The following is a 22,856-nucleotide window of genomic DNA, read 5'->3' as shown; positions in this document are numbered from 1 at the left end:
ATCCCGTTGGAAAACACCTCCTTGAATGCTGTTCATTAATGGCAGCACAACAGTTTGAATCACCAGATTGACGTACAAATTTGCACTCAGCGTACGTGGAATAATCATTAGACTGTTCCTACTGTCATTCGAAATCACACCCCAGACCATAACTCTAGGTGCCCGTGCAACGTGTCTAGCACGCAGACAGGTTGAGTGAAAGCCCTCAACTGGCCTCCATCTAGCCAACGCAAGGCCATTACTGGCACCGAGGCAGAACCAGCTTTCATCAAAAAACACAACAGAACTCCACCCCACCATCCACTGAGCTCTCGCTTGACACCACTGAAGTCGCAAATGTCGATGGTTTGGCGTCAGTGGAATGCACGCTACAGGACGGCTTGCTCGAAGCTCTCTTTGGAGTAACCGATTTGCAGCAGTTCGTTATGTCACTGTGGTGTCAGCTGCTGCTCAAACTGCTACTTCACATGTAGTACGATGGGCCGGCCAGAGTGGCCGAGCGGTTCTAGGCGCTTCAGTCTGGAACCACGCGACCGCTACGGTCGCAGGTTCGAATCCTGCCTCGGGCATGGATGTGTGTGATGTCCTTAGGTTAGTTAGGTTTAAGTAGTTCAAAGTTCTAGGGGACTGATGACCTCAGATGTTAAGTCCCATAGTGCTCAGAGCCATTTGAACCATTTTGTAGTACGATGCGCCAGAGCCGTACACCGAACACCATGGTGTTCCCTCACGATAGCGCCCCGTGATCGACCGGTGCCTGTTCTTCCTGTAGTCAACAAGGTGTTGAATATGGCGTCTATGTCGCCTTAAAGGCGCTACTGACTATCATCAACTCGCCGCATCTAATCTCAAAGATAACTAACGCTCCCGACCGTTACAGCGTATATTTAAAGCAAACCTGATTTGCATGCTCATGGTGGCCTACTAGCGCCACACTTATGCGAGTAGTGCTAAGGTTGAACGGATGTAGAAACACGTTTACCAGCTTTGTATTACGTCGCAGAACTCATGTTTGGTGTTGAGATTTTTTTATGTCAGTGAAGCAGTATAGATTACCCAATTTTTCCTATAGTTAACTCCTATTTTTCTCGAAATATCTTTCAGCCATTTTCACTGCCGAACGCTCTTTCCCAATCGACAAATCCCATGAATTTGTCTTGATTTTTCTTCAGCCTTGCTTGCATTATCAGGCACAACGTCAGGACTGCTTCTCTGGTGCAATGACATTTCCTAAAACCAAACTCATCGTTGTCTAACAGATCCTTAGTTTTCTTTTCCATTCTTCTTTGTATTATTCCTGTCAGCATCTTGGATGCATGAGCAATAGTTCTCGCAATTAGCAGCTCTTGCTATCTTCAGAGTTGTGTGGATAATGTTTACCTGAAAGTCTGACGGTATGTCGTCAATGTCGTAGATTCTACATCCCATCGTGGCCGAGCGATTCTAGGCATTTCAGCCCGGAACCGCGCTGCTGTTACGGTCGCGGGTTCGAATCCTGCCTCGGGCATGGATGTGTGTGTTAGTTAGGTATAAGTAGTTCTAAGTCTAGGGGACTGATGACCTCAGATGTTAACTCCCATAGTGCTTAGAACCATTTGAATCTACACTCCAACATTAGCAGCTATTTCGTTGTCATTTCCCCCAATGATTTTAGAAATTCTGATGGAATGTTGCTTGTCTCTTCTTCCTTATTTGCTCTCGAGTCTTCCTAGCTCTTTTAAATTCTGACTCTAATACGGGATATCCTATCTATTCCATATTGACTCCAGTTTCTTCTTCTATCACGTTGTTAGACAATTCTTCCCTCTCATAGAGACCTTTAATATAGTCTTTCTACTTGTGCCCTTTCTTTCCTGTGTTTAACAGTGCAATTGCCATTACACTCTTAATGTTCCCACCCTTGGTTGTAATTTCACCGAAGGTTGTTCTGACTTTTCTGTGTGCTAAGTCAGTCTTTCCGACGATCAGTTCTTTTTCTATTTCTTCACATTTTTCCTGCAGTCATTTCGTCTTTGTTTCCCTGCACTTCCTATTTATTTCATTCCTATGTGATTTATGTTGCTATATTCCTGTCTTTCCCTGAATATTTTTGTACTTCTTTCCTTCTTTCTTTGATCAGTTGAATTATTTCTTCTGTTACCTAAGGTTTCTTCGTTGATTGTTCTTATTAGAGATGCCCACTTCTCTTCAACTGAACTGCCTATTGTGTTATTCCTTGTCGTAGAATCAACATTTTGGTGAAATTCTTCCTCAGTACTTCAGTATCCAACCTCCTTCCACACTGATTCTTCCTTACGATTCTCTTACACTTCAATCTACTTTTCATCCTTAGTAAATTGTGATACGGGTCTATATTTGCGCCTGTCGACGCCTTACAATCCACTATTTGGTATCCCTATCTGACCATGATGTAATCCAGTTGGAATGTTCCCATGTCTTGGGGACTTTTCCACTTATACCTCCTCCTCTTATGATGCTTGAACAGAGTATTTGCTATTACTAATTAAAACTTACTGCAGAAATACATTATTCTATCTCCTCTTTCATCCCTACCACCAAATCCATATTCTTCCGTAACTCTTTCTTCTGTTCCTTTCCTTACGACTGCGCTCCAATCCCCAGGATTATTAAATTATGGATTATCTGTTTAGTATCATCATATATCTCTCTACTTCTTCATCACCTGCTGGTGACGTCGGCATGTTTGCCTGAATTATTGTTGTCCGCGTTGGTTTGCTATCACTGAACCGTCCACAGTAACTTACTCTCTTTCCTTCCTTTCTATTCACGACGGATACTACTCCCGTTATGTCATTTTCTGCAGCTGTTCATATCACCCTGTATTTGTCGGTTCAGATATCCAGGTCTTCCTTTCATTTCACTTCACTAACTTCCACTATATCTTGATTGAGCCTAAGTATTTCCATTTTCAGATTTTCTAGCTTCCCTACTACAATAAAACTTCCGACATTCTACGATCCGACTCGTAGAATGTTATCGTTGTGTTCGTTATTGCATCATTTACTCATAATCACCTACCTCTTGGCAGTACCCCGTCGGAGTTCCGATTGCTCGACTAACCCCGAATCTTCTGCCAGTGGAGAGGTCATCAGGATACTTTTTCAATTACAAGTCACATGTCCTGTGGATATACCTTATGTGTCTTCAATGCCGTGGTTTCGCTTTCCTTCTGCATCTTCATGCCGTTGACTATTGGTGGTTCACCCGACTTTTAGAGACAGCTTTCCACGCCAAGGACAAGACAGTGCCCTGAACATCTGGCCGCTCTTCCACCCTCTTTCACAAGGCCGTTGGCAGAACGAGGGTGACTTCTTATGCCGGAAGTCTTCAACCACCATTACTGACGATTATTATTCAAAATTTAAGCAGTGGCTACGATCTAACTCAGAAACCAGGACGTTTTGATTACTAGTCAATGATGCGACCCCCTTTTTTTGTTTTTTTGTTCTCATCACATGGTCTGGGGGACTTCACATGACACCCTGCAAGTTCATCGTTGAATACTTCACTTAGTTTTTTTTATTTCTTTTTATTTTTACAGAGAGCGGTCAGCCATCTGACTGAACATGCTGTGACTCCTTGACCATGGACACGGGTCGATCGTCGTACAGAAAAGGGTTAATCACTCGGTGCGCATGTTAGCACACCACTCCCAGAATTCGAGAATGTGCGCCGGCCATAGTTCGCATTCGCCCTAACGATGAAGGACGGTGAACCCGCCAGCCTGGATGTGGCTGTTAGGCAGTTTCCCACATGCGACTAGATAAATACCAGGCTGGTGCCCACAGCTCACCTTATTTACTTGATTCGCAAGCTTTAGAAAACGTTCGCACACTGTCACTTGGATAACACTAGATGCAAAAGGTTGGCGTACATCCCGGGAGGTAAAAGGGTAGGAAGGTAGGACGAGGAAAGAAATCAGTCGTGTCCTTTTCAACGGAAACTTCCCAGCATTTGCCTTAAGTAATTTAGTGAAACCATACAAAACTGAATAGGGACGAACAGACAGGGTTTCAACGGTTCCCCCCCCCCCCCTCCCTTCCTAATGTAAGTCCAGTGTCTTATCACAGGGCCACCTAGCTCGATGCAATAATTATAGCTCGATCCAGCTTCAGCTTCCGCCACCGAGATATTTACCTAAACATTTACGACCACTCCATCTTGTCAAATTAAAACACTCAAATACGCCAGATTATTTATTTACTTATTGATTTACTTAATAGGGCTGTGAGACTCTACGTTACATAGGTCCAGGATTTCCCACATGCAGTACTTTTTTACATCGTAGTTACCTAAGAAATAAAAATTTTAATATGATAAATAGGATTTGATTGTCTATAGTAATACTAATACTAATAATAATAATGACTATAACGTCAATAATGACAGTGGCAGATATAAAAAGAAGTTATAAGCACACAAAATAGATGTTTTCTGATATATCGAGTTCTAGGGAAAGGAAAATTTAAGAAGACTTTACTGGACAAAAATACAGGTAAATGAGGAAGATATGGTAGGAAAGGGATACACAAGGGTAACGAGTGGGTACAGGGGCAATGGTAATCATTATTTAGTAGATATTTCTCTAATGTACTGGGGGAGGTTATTCCAGAATCGCGTTCGTGCTACTGAGAAGATCTTCGAGAAAGTTGCTGAACGATGGAGTAGGACAGAAAGGACTTTGCCCTGATGGGAACGGGTGTTTCTGCCATGCTGTTCAGACAAGAGCGTTAAGGTCGAGGAGAGGTATGGAGAACAGTATACGTTGATAAGACAGTAGAGAAGGCAGAAGGTATGCAAACCTCTGCGCCTTTCTGCACGAAGCCATGATAGCTGTGCATATGATGGTGAAATATGATAAGAGAGTCGAACGTCACAGATATAGTGAACACTGACATTCATATTCAATTGCAGGCACCGTGAGCTTTCCTGAGAATGGATTTGCAGGATAATATCTCTACAATCAATAATTGGCAGTGTTTGCACAAGTTTCTTTTTCAGGCCAGGAGGGAAGAGCTTTTTATATTTTTGTAGGGCATAGGGAGACACTGGCATCTTCTTGCACATTGCAGTTACGTGCTCAATCCAATTTAGATCTTCACCTATTATTTCTCCAACACTCATTAATGAAAGACACAAGGTGATGTTTGTCACATTTAGGGTTAAAGATGGCAGATATTCCCTATAATTCGGGCTGACGAGCCTAGAACGACCAACCAGTACCACTTGGGTGCCGTGAACTTCCATCTGACGTCTTAAGCCCTCTAACTAAGGAACCAACAGAAAGCCCACAATAAACTTGAACTACTAACTGGCTGTACATGACGGTCGCACCCTTACAAAGCCTTGGTCTGATCCATCCTCTCCTATGTCAATGTCGTCTAGGTATCCACTCCACCCAAGTTCAACCACTCTCGTCCAATTTCTTGGACATCATGCACTTCACCTTGATTTGCATATCCGCTTGCCCTCTTCTATATCTTTTTTTTCCTTTGCCTTTATCACATTCCTACACGGGGTCGACATGGCCATTATCGGATTTAGCATTGTTAAAGTCGTTGACAGGGCATTAGATACTAATCTTCCTTTCTCCCTTCCTTTTTCTGAAATAATCATTGGAAGGGTTTACACCAGGAGGTAAACTGGTCAATATGGAGTTTGAATGACCTTTAGAATTTCTGGTAGACTGGGAAAATTGATAGCAAACTGGTGTAAGTGGCGAACTGAAGAATGTGGACAGGAGTATATGGTTTAGACGTATCAGCAGTTTAGAAGATATGCAGGAGTGGAAAGAGAACAGGGCCTTGGTAAACATCTGCAGTGTGACGGAAGATATGGTAATTGATGTTGTTCATGGTGACAAAGGATAGGTAACTGGGTAGAAAGACTGGGGAAAAGGCAAACATGGCGAATTGGAAATGAAACGTTCTGAAGTTTGAAGAACAGACCAGAATTTTATAAGGGTTCATAGGTTTTGTCGACATAAAGTACAGAAAAATATATATATATATTTTCGGTCATGAAGTTGATGGGACAGGCATTGGGCCAGTTGGTCGCTGGAAGAGAAATTGGGATGAGAGCCACATTATTGGTTAAGACGGGTCACGTGGGCTTCAGAATCGTAATGGAATTTCTAGGCATGTGGTAATTCCTTGCAAACGTCTTGACCGTTAAATATCTTATTTATGACGCATTAGGTGCAGGTTGACTTATTTAGGAATATATGGGGAGATAATGGAGTCGCCGGTCTTCCTGACGTATTGACTTACATTTGGTATAGTAGAGCAGACTTCTTCTGACGGTGATATAATGATTTTCGCATTATTATGTTGGCACTGTTTCATCATGTTCTACACATGTTATGTCGTCCTCTTCGAAGGGTCTTCCCAGTGACATAGAACAAAGTAAATTATATATTCCACCAAAAACGCCTGGCGTTATAATTCTGTAGCTATAAACATCAAAAATTACTTGTGTGCTTCAGAATTTTCAGCACAGTGTCGGCTATAACCATAAAACTGCACCTTGATATATTCATCGTTTTAAATATATGTAGGATGGAGTGTCTTAATTGCCTCACCCAGTACTGTTGATGTTATCTGTAATATACAGGTGGTATTAGAGTCCCTATTTTTATTTCAATTTTTCATCTTTACCAGTGGTACAGTTTCAGCCTTGTTTAGTTCAATTACTGAGAGACTGCCAGAAACAGATGTTGAACAACATATTGTTAAGATGAATCACGTGTGCTTTAGAATGGCAATGAAATGTCTAAATCAACACATAACAGAGCTCAAAACATTTTACAACGTTCAAAGAAGGCGTACAATTAATTTAAACGTAGCATGCGCTTCAGCCTTATATATCAGTGTTATCACACAAGGAAACATCGAAATTTCTCTATCATCGTGAGCACAGCTTGTTATGAGGATTGCTTCGTTGCGTCTACAGCGAAAATATTGAGAGGCAAATGATAATACGACATGAGATGTGTGTGTGTGTGTGTGTGTGTGTGTGTGTGTGTGTGTGTGTCTGTGTGTGTGTCGCGGTGGGTGAGGGGACGCAGAGAGGGCAGGCTGATCATAATGCAACAAGAGAGTCAATGGCTACAGCTTCTGTTGGCAAACAACTTCTCCTGTCTGTGAGAACTCCTAAGTCTGCTTATCAATGGCTATTGTCTTTGTAACATAATAAATGAATAGAATTTAGGAAATATAGTTAGTGCAGTGAGAAACCTTCGCTACTATCTGGTCCACCTATCTTGACTTTGGTATTATATGATTATCCTAAATCATTCCCTACAAATGCCAGAAGAATACTTGACAATATGCTACGAATATTATCTTCATCTTTCCCTGTCCCTTAGCAGTAATTCTCAGTGAATTTGTTATACAATTTCATTAATTTTATTGAATTCGTCATTATATCTTCATATGCGGTGGTATAATTTAAAACGTGAAAAGATGTCTGAGATACCGAAAACAAGGACAGTTTCTTAAGACCATCATGCAATATGTAAGGTATGACCACTGCGCCAAAATGACTGTCGATTTTTTGTGAATGCGTAGAAAGTGCTCTTTCTCTGCACTGGCTCTATCAGTTACGCATACTTTTGTATTTTATAACTTCTTATCTAGTGTGTATAGGCTTTGAGCGTATCTACATTTCCCCAGGAGTCCAATTCCACGACAGCTCACTGGTTATGTACGATCTCTTGCTATTGTTCGGTCCCAATATATTCGTCGATGTTCATATATACATATACGTCTACATCTACATGGTTACTCCGCAATTCACAATTAAATGCCTGGCAGAGGGTTCATCGAACCACCTTTATACTCCTTCATTACCGTTCCACTTTCGAACAGTGCGTAGGAAAAACGAACACTTAGATTTTTCCGTGCGTGCTCTGATTTCTCTTATTTTATTATGATGATCATTTCTCTCACACTCAGAGGAGAAAGTCGGTGATTAAAATTTCATGAGAAGGTCGTGCCGCAGCGAAAAACGCCTTTCATTTAAACAGCCACCACAAATCGTGTATCATATCCGTGGCACTCTCTCCCCTATTTCACGGTAATACAAAATGAACTACCCTTCTATGAATTTTTTCTGTGTCTACCGTCAATTATATATGATGCGGATTCCGCGTTTCACAGCAATACTCGAGAAGAGGGTGGACAAGTGTAGTGTCTCTTTAGTCGACCTGTTACATTTTCTTAGTGTTCTGCCAATAAATCGCAGTCTTTGGTTCTCTTCCCCCACAGCATTATGTATGTGATCGTTCCAATTCACATTATTCGTAACTGTAATCCATACGTATTTCGATGAGTCTACAGCGTTTAGATTTGTGTGATTTATCGTGTAACTGAAAATAAGTGGATTCTTTTTAGTCCTAATATGGATGACTTCATACTTTTCATGATTTAGAGCCAGTTGCCACTTTTTGCACCATACAGATATCGTGTCTAAATCATTTTGCAATTTGTTCTGATCATCTGATGATATTACATGACGGTGAACGACAGCATCTAAGAGGACTGCTCAGATTGTCTTCTAAATCATTTATGTAGATGAGGATTAACAGATGGCCTGTAACAGATCCTTGGGGAACGTTAGATATTTCTTCTCTTTTACTCGATGACTTTCCGTCAGTTATTACTATGACCTTTCTAACAGGGAATCACGAATCCACTCACACAACTGAGACGATAGTCCATAGGCACGCAATTTGATTAGAAGTCACTTTTGAGGAACGGTGTCAAAAGCCTTCTGAAAATCCAAAAGTATGGAATCTCTTTGACATCCCTTCTCGATAGCACTTATTACTTCTTGAGAATAAAGAGCTAGCTGTGTTTCACATGAACGATATTTTCTGAATCCGTGTTGGCTATTCGTCAATAAATCGTTTCCCTCGATGTGACCGAGCGAGGTGAAGCAGTGGTTAGCACCCTGGACTCGCATTCGGATGGACGACAGTTCAATCCCGCGTCCGGCCATCCTGATTTAGGTTTTCCGTGATTTACCTAAATCGCTGCCGGCCGATGTGGCCGTGCGGTTAAAGGCGCTTCAGTCTGGAACCGCGTGACCGCTCCGGTCGCAGGTTCGAATCCTGCCTCGGGCATGGATGTGTGTGATGTCCTTAGGTTAGTTAGGTTTAATTAGTTCTAAGTTCTAGGTGTCTGATGACCTCAGAAGTTAAGTCGCATAGTGCTCAGAGCCATTTGAACCTAAATCGCTCCAGGCAAATACCGAGATAGTTTCTTTGAAAGGGCAGGGCCAACTTACTTCCCCGTCCTTCCCTAATCCGACAAGACCGATGACCTCGCTGTTTGGTCTCTTCTCCCAAACAACCCATCCCAACTCCTCGATTTGATTTACAATGTTCTAGCACAGCATGTCCTCCAAAATCCGACTGCAAATCAATGTTAATGATATGGGTCTGTAAGACAGCGGATTTTATGCGATATTTGCTAATATTAACTGAATTTTCCGTCAGTGCTGGGCAGTACATGATAATAATTATTTTAATATTGATATTTGCTAGTTCATCACCAGAAATAAACCGATGTTTTAGTGCAAGGCTCTCTTAAATGTAGCTGACATACTTTATTCTTCTTTTTCTGCGTCTTCTTCTTCCTCTTATGGTTGTTTTTGTTAGTAACAAGTGTATTTGATTATTGTTCAGTTCGAGTCCTCACGCGGGCATGGGTGTGTGTGTTTGTCCTTAGGATGATTTAGGTTAAGTAGTGTGTAAACTTAGGGACTGATGACCTTAGCAATTAAGTCCCATAAGATTTCACACACATTTGAACATTTTTTATTATTCAGTTAATGTGTACCGTACGAAGTTTGGACTCGCAGTCGGGAGGACGGCGGCTCAAACACTCGCCTATTTATCCAGATTTATGTTTTCCGTAGTTTCCCTACATCGCTTAAGGCAAATGCCATAATGATCCCTTTAAAAAGTAATAGCAGATTTGCATTCCCACCTTCCCGTTATCCTGATCTTTTGCCTCGTCTCAAATAACTTTTCCTCGATAAGACGTAAAACCCTAATCTTCTCTCCTTTCATTTAACGTTCTGATATGTGTGGTGATGTGCTTGAAGTGCTGCAGTGACTATAAATTAAATATTGCGCCTTTTCCAACACAGGATTTGTAGGCAGTTACGGTCTAAATTTGAGCAAGAACTTTCTGGAGAGAGCACTTGGTGAAGAACGGATTCTGCAAGCTGATCGTATCAGGCGACTGTGGTTAGCTGTTACTGGGGAGCTGCCACTGTGTAATCTGGTGATGTGCCGCATAAGCGCTGCTGGGTCGCGGGCACGCGCTTGCTGCAGCAGCTGATCCGGCAAGATCTGCTGAGGCAGGCGCCAGCAGCCACTATATAAACCGCGCCCGACCTCCTTCTCGTCACCAGCTGCTCCAGTCCACACGATCATGTGGGCCGTGATCCTCTTGGGGCTCCTCGGTAAGTGGTCAGCTCTCCGGCAGCTCAGGAAATCACAGCTACCCAATCTTGCATACCTTTAAACAGCAGTACTCTTTGAAACTAAGTGCGCAAACAGTTTTCGACGACTGCCCTCAGCAAAACCCATGCTTTATAGTTCATTTTCTAAATAGTTTCCATCTTTCTTATTCTTCTAAAATGTATTCAAAAATTCTCTTTTGCTAGTCCGATGAACTGAAATACCCACTTAAGTTATTTCAAACTCCAGAGATACCCGCCACTTAGTACCAGTTCCTCTCTACTTCCGTAGTTGAGAATGGGGATGCGATTCCCGTTAGCGAGAAGATGTTTTTCTTTGTGGAAGGACAGGGATCAGTTTAACTGCTTTACGAGAACAACTGACGTGCTACTTGAGGTACAAATTGGGGTCTAGCTTCGAAATCCGACATTAATAGGTTGTAAAGCGGTGCATGTATTTTCAGTTGTGCTTTCCAATGATGCCATAACTAGAGAATGATGCAGCCATTACTGAACATCACGAGGTCCGCTGGACCTGTTCACGGAGTCAGTCAGTCAGAGTTAAGTTAAAGCGTGAAGAGGGAGGGGGGGCGGTGTGACAGATATTCAAATTCCATCATTATAGTCATGAAACTACCGCTGTTAGAAATACGGTATTTTACTGGGAAATCAGTTTCTGTTGTAGAGTGTAAATTCAGACATGAATACATTCATGACATTATTGGACATCTTTGTCTACATTACTTCCATTTGTGGTTAATAAAGATAAAAGTAAAACTGATATTTTTATATTGATATTCGAAGCAAGTGTCATTCATACCACAATTAATGACCTGTTCAACGAAATTACGATTTGCCACGCATCTAACTCCAGTACTTATAGATTCTTATTTATTGCGTTCAATAGATATCTATAATGTGAAATTTCTTTTGTTTCAGTCGGGGCAACTGCGTCCGAACAGCCAAGCCGTAAGTAGTACACATTATCAGCACGTTCCTGCACCTAAATATAGCCTTGTGATAAACGTATGAAATAGTGCATTTCTTATAACGATTCTGTTTGAAACGTTAAGTAGAACCTGTTAATTTGTGTTGATATTTTTCAGTATGGAAACCGGGATATGAATACGTGTACAACGTTACTGCCACAAGTTTGACCGCACTAAACCAGCTAGCAAACCAATGGAGTGGTGTAACCTACAATGTCACCCTGGTTGCCAGGCCGAGATCGCCGAGAGAGCTTCAGCTGCGGGTAAGTTGTGCTTCTCACTGACAACAACGTTATCGTCCAACAGACCGGAAAAGAAATAAACTTACGAGGACGATGCGTTATAATGGAACTTAATTTATTTATGGGAAAAGAAACTTTCAATCTGCTCGTCTAAAAACGAATGATACAAACTGGATGTGCTACTCCATTTGATGAGTCACGTCATCATCCTGGGAATGTGATATGCTATGGAGAGTAATGCTGGTATCAGCTCCGACGTCTGTACTGTGCCAACTACAAATATGAGACACTGATGCTGCCACAGATATGCAGTGTAAGTGTAACTCTTAACACCGGAGGTAGAAACAAATTCAGATCCTATAACTTGCAGTTACATTAAATTAGAACAGACGCGAGTATCTGAAAAATATTGTTTTGGTTGAGGCCAATAAAATCTAGTTAGTGAAAGTAACGTCTCTTCTTACCTTTTCATAAGCATGGAAATACAGCGAGTCACTGTTTGCGATGATATGTCAGGCAGTCTGTGCTTATGAAGTGTACTAACAGAGAAGGTCAGGAGATATTATTAAGTGAAGTGTTCTTACCCCATTAATTAAGTTCTCCCGAAACTGATACGTGTCTTGTCAAGTATGAGTAACGTCATTGTAACACGTTACTATTTTCATCTTTCTGAGAAAATCGTTTGATTTTACTGTAATATCAATTAAAACAAAGTTAAACGGTATGTGCTGCTATAAAAAGTTAGTAGATGGATCAATAAACACGACTATCCACCGACTACCTCGCAATTTTTAAGTAATTGCCTCGATTGTAGACATAAACGACTGATAATATCGTCTTCTCTTTTTTTTCTTGCAGATCTACAACGCAATCTACAGCAGAATACATGCAAATCTCTCTGGAGGATTTGACAATCCTATCCCAGAAGAATATTTGCATTGGAAGCCTCTGAGGCTATCGAAGGCTCCTTTCGACGTGCTCTACAAGGATGGAGAGGTAGTAAATTTCTAGAGTATCTAGATTTTGAGAGAAAAGTTTTCACGACTTTGTACTCATCTGATCGCGAAATTACATTCACAGATCGTCGATATGCTCGTCGACTGTTCGCTCACTGATGCAGAAGTTAATCAGCTGAAAGCTCTTGCCAGTATGTTCCAAGTAGACATCGATCCAGAGAAAGGGTCGATATTTAAGAAGTACGAGGTATGTTTCTTGACGTGGACTGTCCTTTTTTCCAGCAATTTTCACCTCGGAAATGTAAATTCATGCTCTCACGTTATTTACAGCAAACTGTAACTGGAGACTGTATGACTCAATACGCCAGAACTCCGATTCCGAGGTACCTCCTCCAGAGTGAACAAAAGATTGATCTACCCGAAATCATCGACGGTAAAGCCAAACTAATAGACGTCACGAAAGAGCTAAACAACTCAAGGTGCCGTGACGACCGCCTTTACTACTTCGGTCTGGACGAGAAACCCTTCAACAGTAGCTCAGCACCGTCTCTGGCTGTAAGTTATTTAAATGACTATACTGATCCATATTCTTAAGCTTAACTCCATCTAGTGACGTACGTTTTCTTCATTTACAGCATTCGTCCAACAGCAGAGCTATTGTGGCTAACATGTCACAAAACAACTACCTCCTGGGTTACGCGGAGTCAACAGAAAAGATTGTTGTCAGTCCTTTCTTCTACAACCAACAGAAGGGAATGATTGCGAGCACCGTGCGTGCGGTTCTGACTGAACACTTCCGCCTCCGCAAGGTAGTTCAAGCTCCTACCCCCGAATGCCGCACCGGAGGTCTCCTGTACAACCACGTTGACTCTTCTGAGGGCAGAGCTCATCTTACCGAGTCTGGCAGCGTAGAAGATCGTGAACAACAGTCAGACGAAGCACTAGAAAGTTCAGAAAGTGCCGCAGCTAGTTACGAGGCGCCGAGGAGATACCGGCGAGCAGTTAGTCCATACCAACAACATCTGCCAGAGCCTGGACTGAAAAAGCCACCACACCACCCGTATGAGGCTCTTTTCGTGGCTGTAGGAGGTAAATCTGTACTCTATGACCGACAAGTAAATGCCTCTCGCGTAGCTATTTCATTGGCCAGAGATATTGGCGAAGCACTCTACGATCCACTCTTGATTGCACCAAAAGAAGCCTTATCAAAATTCCCGCTATTGATAAGCCTTCTCCGAGTATTCGACGAGATCAGTCTTAAACGCATTACTGAAAAACTATACAGTGAACAGTCTCCAGAAAATCCGAGCTCGGAGTATGCATGGTAGGTAACGTCCAACTCTGTACATGTAATTATTTTTTTCTAGTACGACAACTTTCAGACCTATATTCATTATTGTGGTGTGTTTCATTGTAGGAGAGCGTACTATATGGCTCTCGCACAAGCTGGTACTGGCCCTGCTCTCCTGAATCTCATCCAGATCATCGATGAAGAAATGATCAGTGGAAGAGCCGCCGCCGAAGCTTTTGCATCCATCCCTAAAACAGCTCGTACACCTATTCCGGGATACGTCAAGCAGGTCTTCGTAAGTAACTCACTCCGATACTTCATATTTGCTTTCGTTAATGTGACGCTCATTCAGCAAATTTCACTAGCTCTTGAGTAGCTTCGTAGTTTTTAAGGGATAACAATGGCAATGACGAAAAGTGCTCAGTTAATGAGCCCATTGCAGTGCAAAGAAGCAAACTTGCAGAGAATATTAGTTATATTACACTCAGGAATTACTTAAATAGTAAGATTTTGCGTATATGTTATAGATTATTAGAAACGATAGCAGAATTTACCTGCTTCCGTCCTACTGCAGTTGCGGTCTCATTTTGTGGTACAGGCGTCAATGGCGGTGAAACAGGTCTTGACGGATACGCAAGGATTGTTTAACAAAAACACAAAGCTCCTACTCTTTTCAAACTATCTCTCTCCAGGAACAGTACTGACCTTTCTCAGTCACTGTACTAACCTTTCTGTGCATTCGTAATCATAAGAAATACAAATTTAAATGAACAGCGAATACATTATCTGAAATTTTGATTGCAGAAATTTGCCACCGGAGATGCATCTGACAAGTACCCGCTGAACATCACTGCAATACTGGCCGCCACTGAACTCATCCATTTGGCCCAAGTGAGCAATGTATCCAATTCACGCTACCCGAAAGATAACTATGAAGACTTGCTGGGTGAATATAACCCCGAATACGTGAAACAGTTGGAAGACAAGCTGAGGCGCGCTGTAGAAGACGCTTACAGCCCGAATATTCAACTGTACATCAGGGCCCTCGGCAACATTGGACATCCAGACATCGTGAAAGTCTTTAAACCTTACTTGGAAGGACGCAGACCCGTTTCTACCTTCCAGCGATTTATGATGGTCATGTCACTGGACAAACTTGCCGAAGCTTATCCAGAGATAGCGCAGAACATATTCCTGCAGCTCTTCCAGAACACTGGAGAAACGCACGAGATCAGATGTGCTTCGGCTCTGTTGTTGGTGGCGACGAACCCGCCGGCTAGCGTCCTGCAGGAACTGGCTCATTTCTCAAACCTCGACCATAACACCCAGGTGAAAGCAGCAGTCAAGAGCATAATACAGTCAGCCGTCAGCCTACTTCGGCCCGAGGACTCTGAGCTGTAAGTATTCACTTTCAAGAGATCATTATACTAAATCATATTGTGCAAACTTCTGATAGTGTCATCCTTCGATCCGTAGTGCTGTGGCTGCCAAATCTGCCCTTAATTTGTTGACAACGGAAGAATATGGACTGGACAAGTCCTTTGGAGATATCAGCAGCGCCGTTGTTGAGGACTTCGACTTGGCATACAAGCAATTATCGGCATTTATCGGCAGCGTGGACAGTTACGTACACAGTGCGGCTTCAGTGAAACTTCAGAAGTTCCACGGCCCGCTCATCAGTCACCGTTCAGAGGTAAACCAGCATTATTAAAAACACAATCATACGGATACAGTGATGTTACACTTAGTTTCCGCACTTCATTGTCCAAGAAATGAATTACTTAGTTATTATTACGTATCGTACCGTACGTTGTGTCTGCTGTACTCGTATGAAACTGGTGACAGGTATTTTGATATGAAATTCATTTACACAACACAGGTAACCTCGATGGTCAGCAGCGTTCGGCAGCTGGTAAGAGTTTTACTAAATCAGACGAGCGAATCCGAACCTTCATCGGCCAGCGACCCTGCAAGAAAGCTAAACATACAGAGAAACGTCAGCGAACCTCTCGAGGGCAACATCCTTCTCGATTTTTTTGCATCGAAATCATTTGTAGCGTACGACAACATCACCATTGAGCTGCTTAAAGAATGTTAGTAGACGCTATTTCTTTTATCATTATTCAGAAATAAAAAATTCAGATCACACAAACTATTGCTCAAAAATGATATTTTATTTCACAGTTATCCAGGACGAGCTCCAAGACCTACGCGTTGGCAACAGCTACAACAAAACAATTCTGGCGAACTCAGCATCGGCCAGCATAGGTCTTCCTTCAATACTGGGTTTGCCATGCAATATAAAATTCGACGCCCCTGCATTAGTTTCGATTCAGGTGAATGCGACGGCTGAGATTCACCCAGACATTGAGAAGCTCTTGTCGGAACCCCAACAGCGTCTCCAGTCCCTAAGTGTAAAGTCTGAAATCCAGGCCACGTAAGTGTATTTCATGATTTTAAAATATAAGTTGTAAAAAACAAGTGTGTTGTTTATTAAAAGTCTGTGAATGGTTGGGCTTTACAAGCATAGTACAATTCTAAGACAATGCGAATCCCATCACATTCGGGATTTGATATAATAGCCAAATCTCCAGAGGGAAAATGCATGCCCCATTCACAACTCGTGCTTTAAGCACACTTTCATGGAAATATTAGAACTGCTTACTAATTTAGTTTCCTCTGCTCAGCTGCATTACAGTTCTCGTAAACCACGAGTGTTCTGCTTTTCAGGTACGCTTCACAACTGAACTCCAAGATCAATATCATCTTCCCACTCGAGAAGAAAGTGTACGAGTCATCGCTCGTGCAGAATCTACAGGTTTACGTTCCGGTGAAGTTGCATATTTCCCACAATCTGCCGCAGAATCTTACGACGATTAAGGTCCAGCCACTAGACAAGAACCAAAAATACCCACTCGTCCGCGCGAGCCGCGCACCTACCACCGCTGTGTGGTCGCCGATCCCACTCATCAACGCCGGTGAAAACCGCCGCATCGTACACGTGAGGCCAGCGGTGCAGGTAAGAAAACGTTATTTTGTATTACTGGTTGCGAGTAGTAAGTCGCTTACATTCATTACATTGATTTGTTTGCTCTTACGTTTACGCAGGCTCAGCGCGTGTTTGGTAAGGACTCAACTGGAATGGCCTTCATCGTAGACTACAAGTCTGAAGCTGAATTCATTGACAGGGAGGCTGCAGCCGATCACGCAAAGAAATTCGACGTTTGGTCGAGTGTATACTTCCCATGGGCTTCGGATGAAATTTATTACTACAACCACACACTCTACTACGCACCAGAAGAATCGTCGGCCAAGGACGTTACGATACAAATTAGAGCTCGTAGGTGTTATTGGCCTTCAAGTTTTGTAAACAGTCTGGAATTAAAAGTAATACGTACATTAACCAAAGTGCTTGTGATTTCCAGTCAAGAAGGAGTACACGAAATTCTTTCCGGGCCTGGAGAGCAGGAGTGAAGAGCAGTCTTTGGAGTCAGACGATGAAGAGGAGCCACGAAGCTACAGGTCCATGCAGAGACGTCATCCAAAATTCCATCACAAGAGGGCAGCAGATTCTTCTGACGAGGACAATTATGAACAGCTTGTGAATCAAATGAAGAACAGGAAGCTTGCAAACGCCGATTTGTTTGTAAAACCGCTGGAACAGAGTCTGGAATCCTTTGAAAAGGGCATTTTAGAACGTGAGTAACAGCGCACGTTTTAATATCAACTTCACTGGAACATTAGAATACATGAAGGTCGGATTCTGACTTAACTTTCATTTCAGGTGGAACATCTTACATCCTTGAAATGAGAGTGTTGTTCGAGCAGCCTGGTGGTGGGGATTACCGTTTGTCACTGATGCATTCTCGTAACACTCTCAGAGCTGTTACATTATCAGACGCGGAATATTGGTCCAAACCAGCAAGAGGACGCATTTACCAGGTATATATAGACCATAGCAGTCCCCAGATCAAGAGCATGTTTGTAGTACGTACTCATATCCGTAAGTAATTGTGCTTTCAGGCGTCTGCTGAAGCGATTGGTTTATTCCCACTGTTGCCCGAAATGAACTTCGAAAAGGCGTACAGTTCCAACCCTAACTCAACTATATCCTTTTCGTATCTCTCAGAATATGAAGGTGCCAAGAAGTCGCATATCTTTGCAGAGGTAAGTTATTTTCTAGACGAAACAATTGTTGAAACAGATGTTAATATATGATTTATGAGAGAATAGTTTCACAGTTATGATGTGTGATTTGTTTTTTCAGTTCAAAGCAGGGCGCAGCGAAAGGTTGAAGGTACAGATCGGCAAGAGTGGCATCGCCAAGAAATGTCGTGAACAAATGCGAGAAGGAAACAACATTTTGTACGCATGCCGAAACGCCACAGAGCAGTCAGGATTGCTCGACTACTTTTCCGTCAAGGGAAGCTTCGACGACTTGTCTCTGGGATTCATTAACAGCACTTACCACGTATACTCATATGCCAGGCACCTATTGTACCCGTTCATTTCTGAAATACCGGATCTGAGAGCTGCCCACCAGGTGACGAGCGGCAGATTTGACGGGCATCTGTGGTTCTCCCCGAAATGGGATTCTTTCAACGCCTCCCTGAACGTACCAGCCTTGTCGACGAACTTCACTGACGTCAGAGGATGGCCAAAAGGCAAAGTCCATCTGTGGCTGCCGCATCCATCACGACACGTTGCTGAGAAGCTCTCCAGAGGATACCAACATCGTTACGTCGCTCGTAAGTACCTCAAAGCGCCAGCATTTTCCTTACTCAGAATGCCTCCTTATTCACCATCGCGTTTGTGTGGAACATGTGACTCACTATTGTGCTAAATTTTCCTATTGCAGCTGCATGTTCCTTGGACAAGCGCAACATGACAACATTCGACAACCTGACTATACCGCTCGAGTTGCCCGAATGCTGGACTCTGATTCTATCACTTGTACCGAAACCAGTCTATGACGAAGAATTAAGCTACGTAAACGTCAGTGTTCTCGCAATGCAGGAACAGTCAGGCGCAAGGGTAATTACCATTTGCTATAAAAATAGCTCTTTTAACTGTCATATAGCAGTATAAGTGAACTTCATTCGTCATGTTTTGTGCTCATTTTTATTCTTGGACAGTTTCTTATGTTTTCAGTCACAGAATCCATTGTTGCTAGAGAATGATAAGCAACATGATTTGAAACAGTTGCCAAGATCTGTTTTGTAATTAAATGCCACGATGTATGCGCTCTGTGTTTCAGAAATTCAAGATACAAATCGGAAAACACTATATTGAGCAAGATTCAACGAAGTACATTGTAGTAGACCGCATGAAGCATAACCTACGTTCTGATGAAACAACGCACGTGGATGTGGATGGAGCAGTGTTCGCAGTGGGTGCGCTCCTACCCAGTGGCAGCAGCTGGCTGTCCGTGCCGCTGTACGGCCTAAGTCTGCACTACGATGGAGAACGAGCCCTGTTGCTGGTCAACGAGACCTACAAGGACTCTGCCAGAGGTCTTTGCGGTACCTACGATGGCGAAACGGTGACCGACTTGACCATCCCCGAGAACTGTATCTTGAAGGACCCTCGCCATTTCGTCGCACGCTACGTCATTCCGGAGACCTGCCAAGTCGACAGTGTCAAGCGCTTGCAGTCAGAGGCGAATAACGTTCCCTGCTACCCGTACGAAATCTTTCCGGCTGACAACATCGTCGCCAGGCAATATCCCAGCCCTTACAGAGCTGCTGCACGTAGCGTGGACAGTGACGAATCATCCGCTAGCGACGAAGAATCTGCTTCTCGTGAATCGCGCAGCTACAAGTCTCCGGGCAACCTCCGTCCGGTGAAGGTTGTCAAGGCACTGGAGCACGCGGGCAAGTTGGCGTTCAGCATTCAGAAGGTTAAACAGTGCTTGCCGCCTCTAGTGGCTGACAAGGTGGAGTGGAGGAAAATCCCATACCACTTCATCAACAAAACCTCTGCTGGCCTCCACTGGTTCCAACAAGTGAAGAAGTCGCCACAGAACTTCGATTTCAGCCAGAAGTCGAAGAACGCCGAAATACGCACCGAAATCCACTTGTCATGCAGACAACCATGAAATACTGACAAAATGTAAAGAACTTCTAAGTGTGCAAAGATGTTCACATGGTTAGAAAGATGAAATAAATCTTTTCTCTCAATCTGCATATCTTTTTTTTCACTGTAGAATTAGATTTCAATAATCTCCATACCTGATCCCTGCCTAAAACACAAACTAAACACACAAATGAGAACATTAACATTTTCATAATAATGGACGGAAAGATCACGTTTCTCGTCTACTAATGCACCCCAACGCAACTGCAAAATGACTTATAACGTATTTATTCTAGACAAGTGCTGAGAAAATTTCTTTATTGTATGTGAGTGGATTTGAGTGATAGCTCTGGACTCTAAGGTGTATCAAGCTGAGCGCTAGCAATTATGCTTATGCCGTACAAACACACGTTGCAGGCCAGCTTAGAATTTCCCAATCTGACACATAGTTTTAACTTGTCAAATATAGTCAACACAGCATCTGTTCCATACCCCATAAAATAATTCATTCTCACCAAACAAGTAAATGTTTTTCGGAGTAAGCTTTCAGACTTAAATGTAGGAGACTGGTTTGAAAATTGAGTCAGCTTAACAATTTAGTAACGAAATAACCTACATCCACATCTATTTGGATACTCGGCAAATCACATTTAAGTGAACCACCTTCACAATTCTCTATTATTCCAATCTCGTATAGTGCGTGGAAAAAACCTATATCTTTCCGTGCGAGTTCTGATTTCCTTTATTTTATTATGGCGATCGTTTCTCCCAACGTAGGTCGGCGTCAGCAAAATATTTCCGCATTCGGAGGAGAAAGTTGGTGATTGAAATTTCGTGAGAACACTCCGCCGCAACGAAAAACGTCTTTGTTTTAATGATGTCCACCCCAAATCCTGTATCATTTCAGTGACACTCTCTCCCCTATTTCGTGATAATGCAAACCGTGCTGCCCTTCTTTGAACTTTTTCGATGTACTCCGTCAATCCTATCTGGTAAGGATCCCACACCGCGCAGCAGTATTCTAAAAGAGGACGGTCGAGTGTAGTGTAGACAGTCTCTTTACTCGACCTGTTACATTTTCTAAGTGTTTTGGCAATAAAACGCAGTTTTTTGTTTGCTTTTCCCACAACATCATGTATGTGATCGTTCCGACTCACGTTATTCGTAATTGTAATTCCTTGGTATTTAGTTGAATTTACTGCCTTTGTATTCGACCAATTTATCGTACAAGCCAAGTTTAACGGATTCCTTTTAGCACTCATGTGGATGACCTTACACTTTTCGTTATTGAGGGTCAATTACCAATTGTCGCATCTTTTCTAAATAGTTTTGCACTTTGTTTTGATCTTCTGAAGACTTTACTAATCGATAAACGACAGCGTCATCTGCAGACAACCTAAGACGGCTGCTCAGATTGTCTCCCAAATCGTTTATATAGATATGGAACAGCGAAGGGTATATAACACTACCTGTGTCGAATAATAAACGAATTTTGTGAAGTATAAGGCGAAGCTAAACACTCCCAAGAGTAAACGCTACGAACAAGGACGCAACACAAAATACTGTCTCGACAATGTCAGTGATTAATACCTTTTCTTCCGTCTTCGATTAGTACTACAAAAATCACAGAAACCAAATTAAATTAGTTATTTATGATTCACTAGTGACAGACTCTTACATGATTCCACACTGCTGTGAAAAACCGGTAAACCGGTAACCATAAATTAAGGGAAACTAATAACAACATTTTATTTTGTGTTCTGCTCGTTAGGTAAATCTTTACATAATATTGGCTCTCCATCTTTCTCTGTCTAATGCCATTCTCTTTGCCATTACATAACACTTTTATCTATGACATATATCTTATCCTCCCTCGTTTTCTTTTTCTTTTCGCTGTCTTTTTAATATAACTGTTAAAACGTTTTTTCTTTATTTCTAACATCTCCTGCGTTACCTGCTTTTTTTCCAAACCTTCTGAAATCTTTCTGTCCAGCTTGTCTTCTGTATTCTACTCCATATCGATATCTCAAAGGCTTCCAAACTCTTTTCATTTTCTTTCGTTAACGTCCACGTTTCTGTGCCATACAACACCACGATCATCATAAAACATTTAGCAGTCTTTTTTTCAGTTGTCTGTTCAGTTCTCCATGCTTAAAAGAAAACTTGAGTGTCATATCAAACAGGTTATAGTTGGTAAAGACTCCAAGCTTCCATACGTTGGCGAAAATATATGTTGAAGTTGGTGGTAGGCATAAAACCTCCGAAATCGTACTGAATGCCTTCTCAGAAAATTATTTTGAACAACTAGTTCAAGGGCCAGTCGACGTGTAAATGGTTGGACAACATATTTGACCTCATAGCAACAAATAATCCGGACCAAATAGGGAGCATCATGACATACAGGTATTGGTGACCACAAAGATGTTGTAGCTTAATACCGAAACATCCAAACCCACCAAAAATTAACGCAAAATACATCTGTTTAAAAAAAAAGCAGAAAGATTTGCTCGACACCTTCTTCCAATATGACTTTGTAAGTAGACAATATGTGGTTTAAACTGAGAGAATTACTATCGACAGCAGTTGAGAGATATGTACCAAAAAATTAACAAGGAATGGTGCTGATTCCCCGTGGTACACAAAACAGGTCAGAACACTATTGCAGGAGCAACGCAAAAAGCGTGCCAAATTTAAAAAAATGCACAATCTCCAAGATTGGTGAAGTTTTACGGAAGCTCGAAATTTAGCGCAAACTTCAGTGCTAGTTGCTTTTAATAGTTCCACAATGAAACTCCGTCTCGAAATCTGGCAG

General features: G+C 42.2%; 1 protein-coding gene across 1 annotated transcript; it reads left to right on the top strand.

The window, feature by feature from the left end:
• The first annotated feature begins 10,463 nt into the window (after positions 1-10,463).
• LOC124722408 (vitellogenin-1-like) lies at positions 10,464-20,066 on the top strand. Its single transcript, XM_047247576.1, has 20 exons — positions 10,464-10,494; positions 11,431-11,460; positions 11,598-11,743; positions 12,581-12,718; positions 12,803-12,925; positions 13,009-13,233; positions 13,314-14,002; positions 14,096-14,264; positions 14,774-15,366; positions 15,446-15,662; positions 15,849-16,062; positions 16,154-16,406; positions 16,700-16,988; positions 17,078-17,309; positions 17,395-17,667; positions 17,754-17,911; positions 17,993-18,136; positions 18,237-18,717; positions 18,828-18,964; positions 19,227-20,066. The coding sequence occupies exons 1-20, from the start codon at positions 10,464-10,466 to the stop codon at positions 20,064-20,066; spliced, it is 5,382 nt and encodes a 1,793-aa protein (XP_047103532.1).
• The last annotated feature ends 2,790 nt before the right edge of the window (positions 20,067-22,856 follow it).

Source organism: Schistocerca piceifrons, chromosome X (genome assembly GCF_021461385.2).
Source record: "Schistocerca piceifrons isolate TAMUIC-IGC-003096 chromosome X, iqSchPice1.1, whole genome shotgun sequence".
NCBI lineage: Eukaryota > Metazoa > Arthropoda > Insecta > Orthoptera > Acrididae > Schistocerca > Schistocerca piceifrons.
Note: the sequence above shows the minus strand (reverse complement) of the source record. Positions and strands in the feature narration are given on the sequence as shown.

What these genes read in the sequence shown, in the direction of transcription:
- LOC124722408 (XM_047247576.1), top strand. Translation starts at nt 10,464, where the DNA reads ATGTGGGCCGTGATCCTCTTGGGGCTCCTCG. An exon ending in TGCTCTACAAGGATGGAGAG is followed by an intron (nt 12,719 to 12,802) that starts GTAGTAAATTTC and finishes TTACATTCACAG; the next exon opens with ATCGTCGATATGCTCGTCGA. An exon ending in AAGAATTAAGCTACGTAAAC is followed by an intron (nt 18,965 to 19,226) that starts GTCAGTGTTCTC and finishes TCTGTGTTTCAG; the next exon opens with AAATTCAAGATACAAATCGG.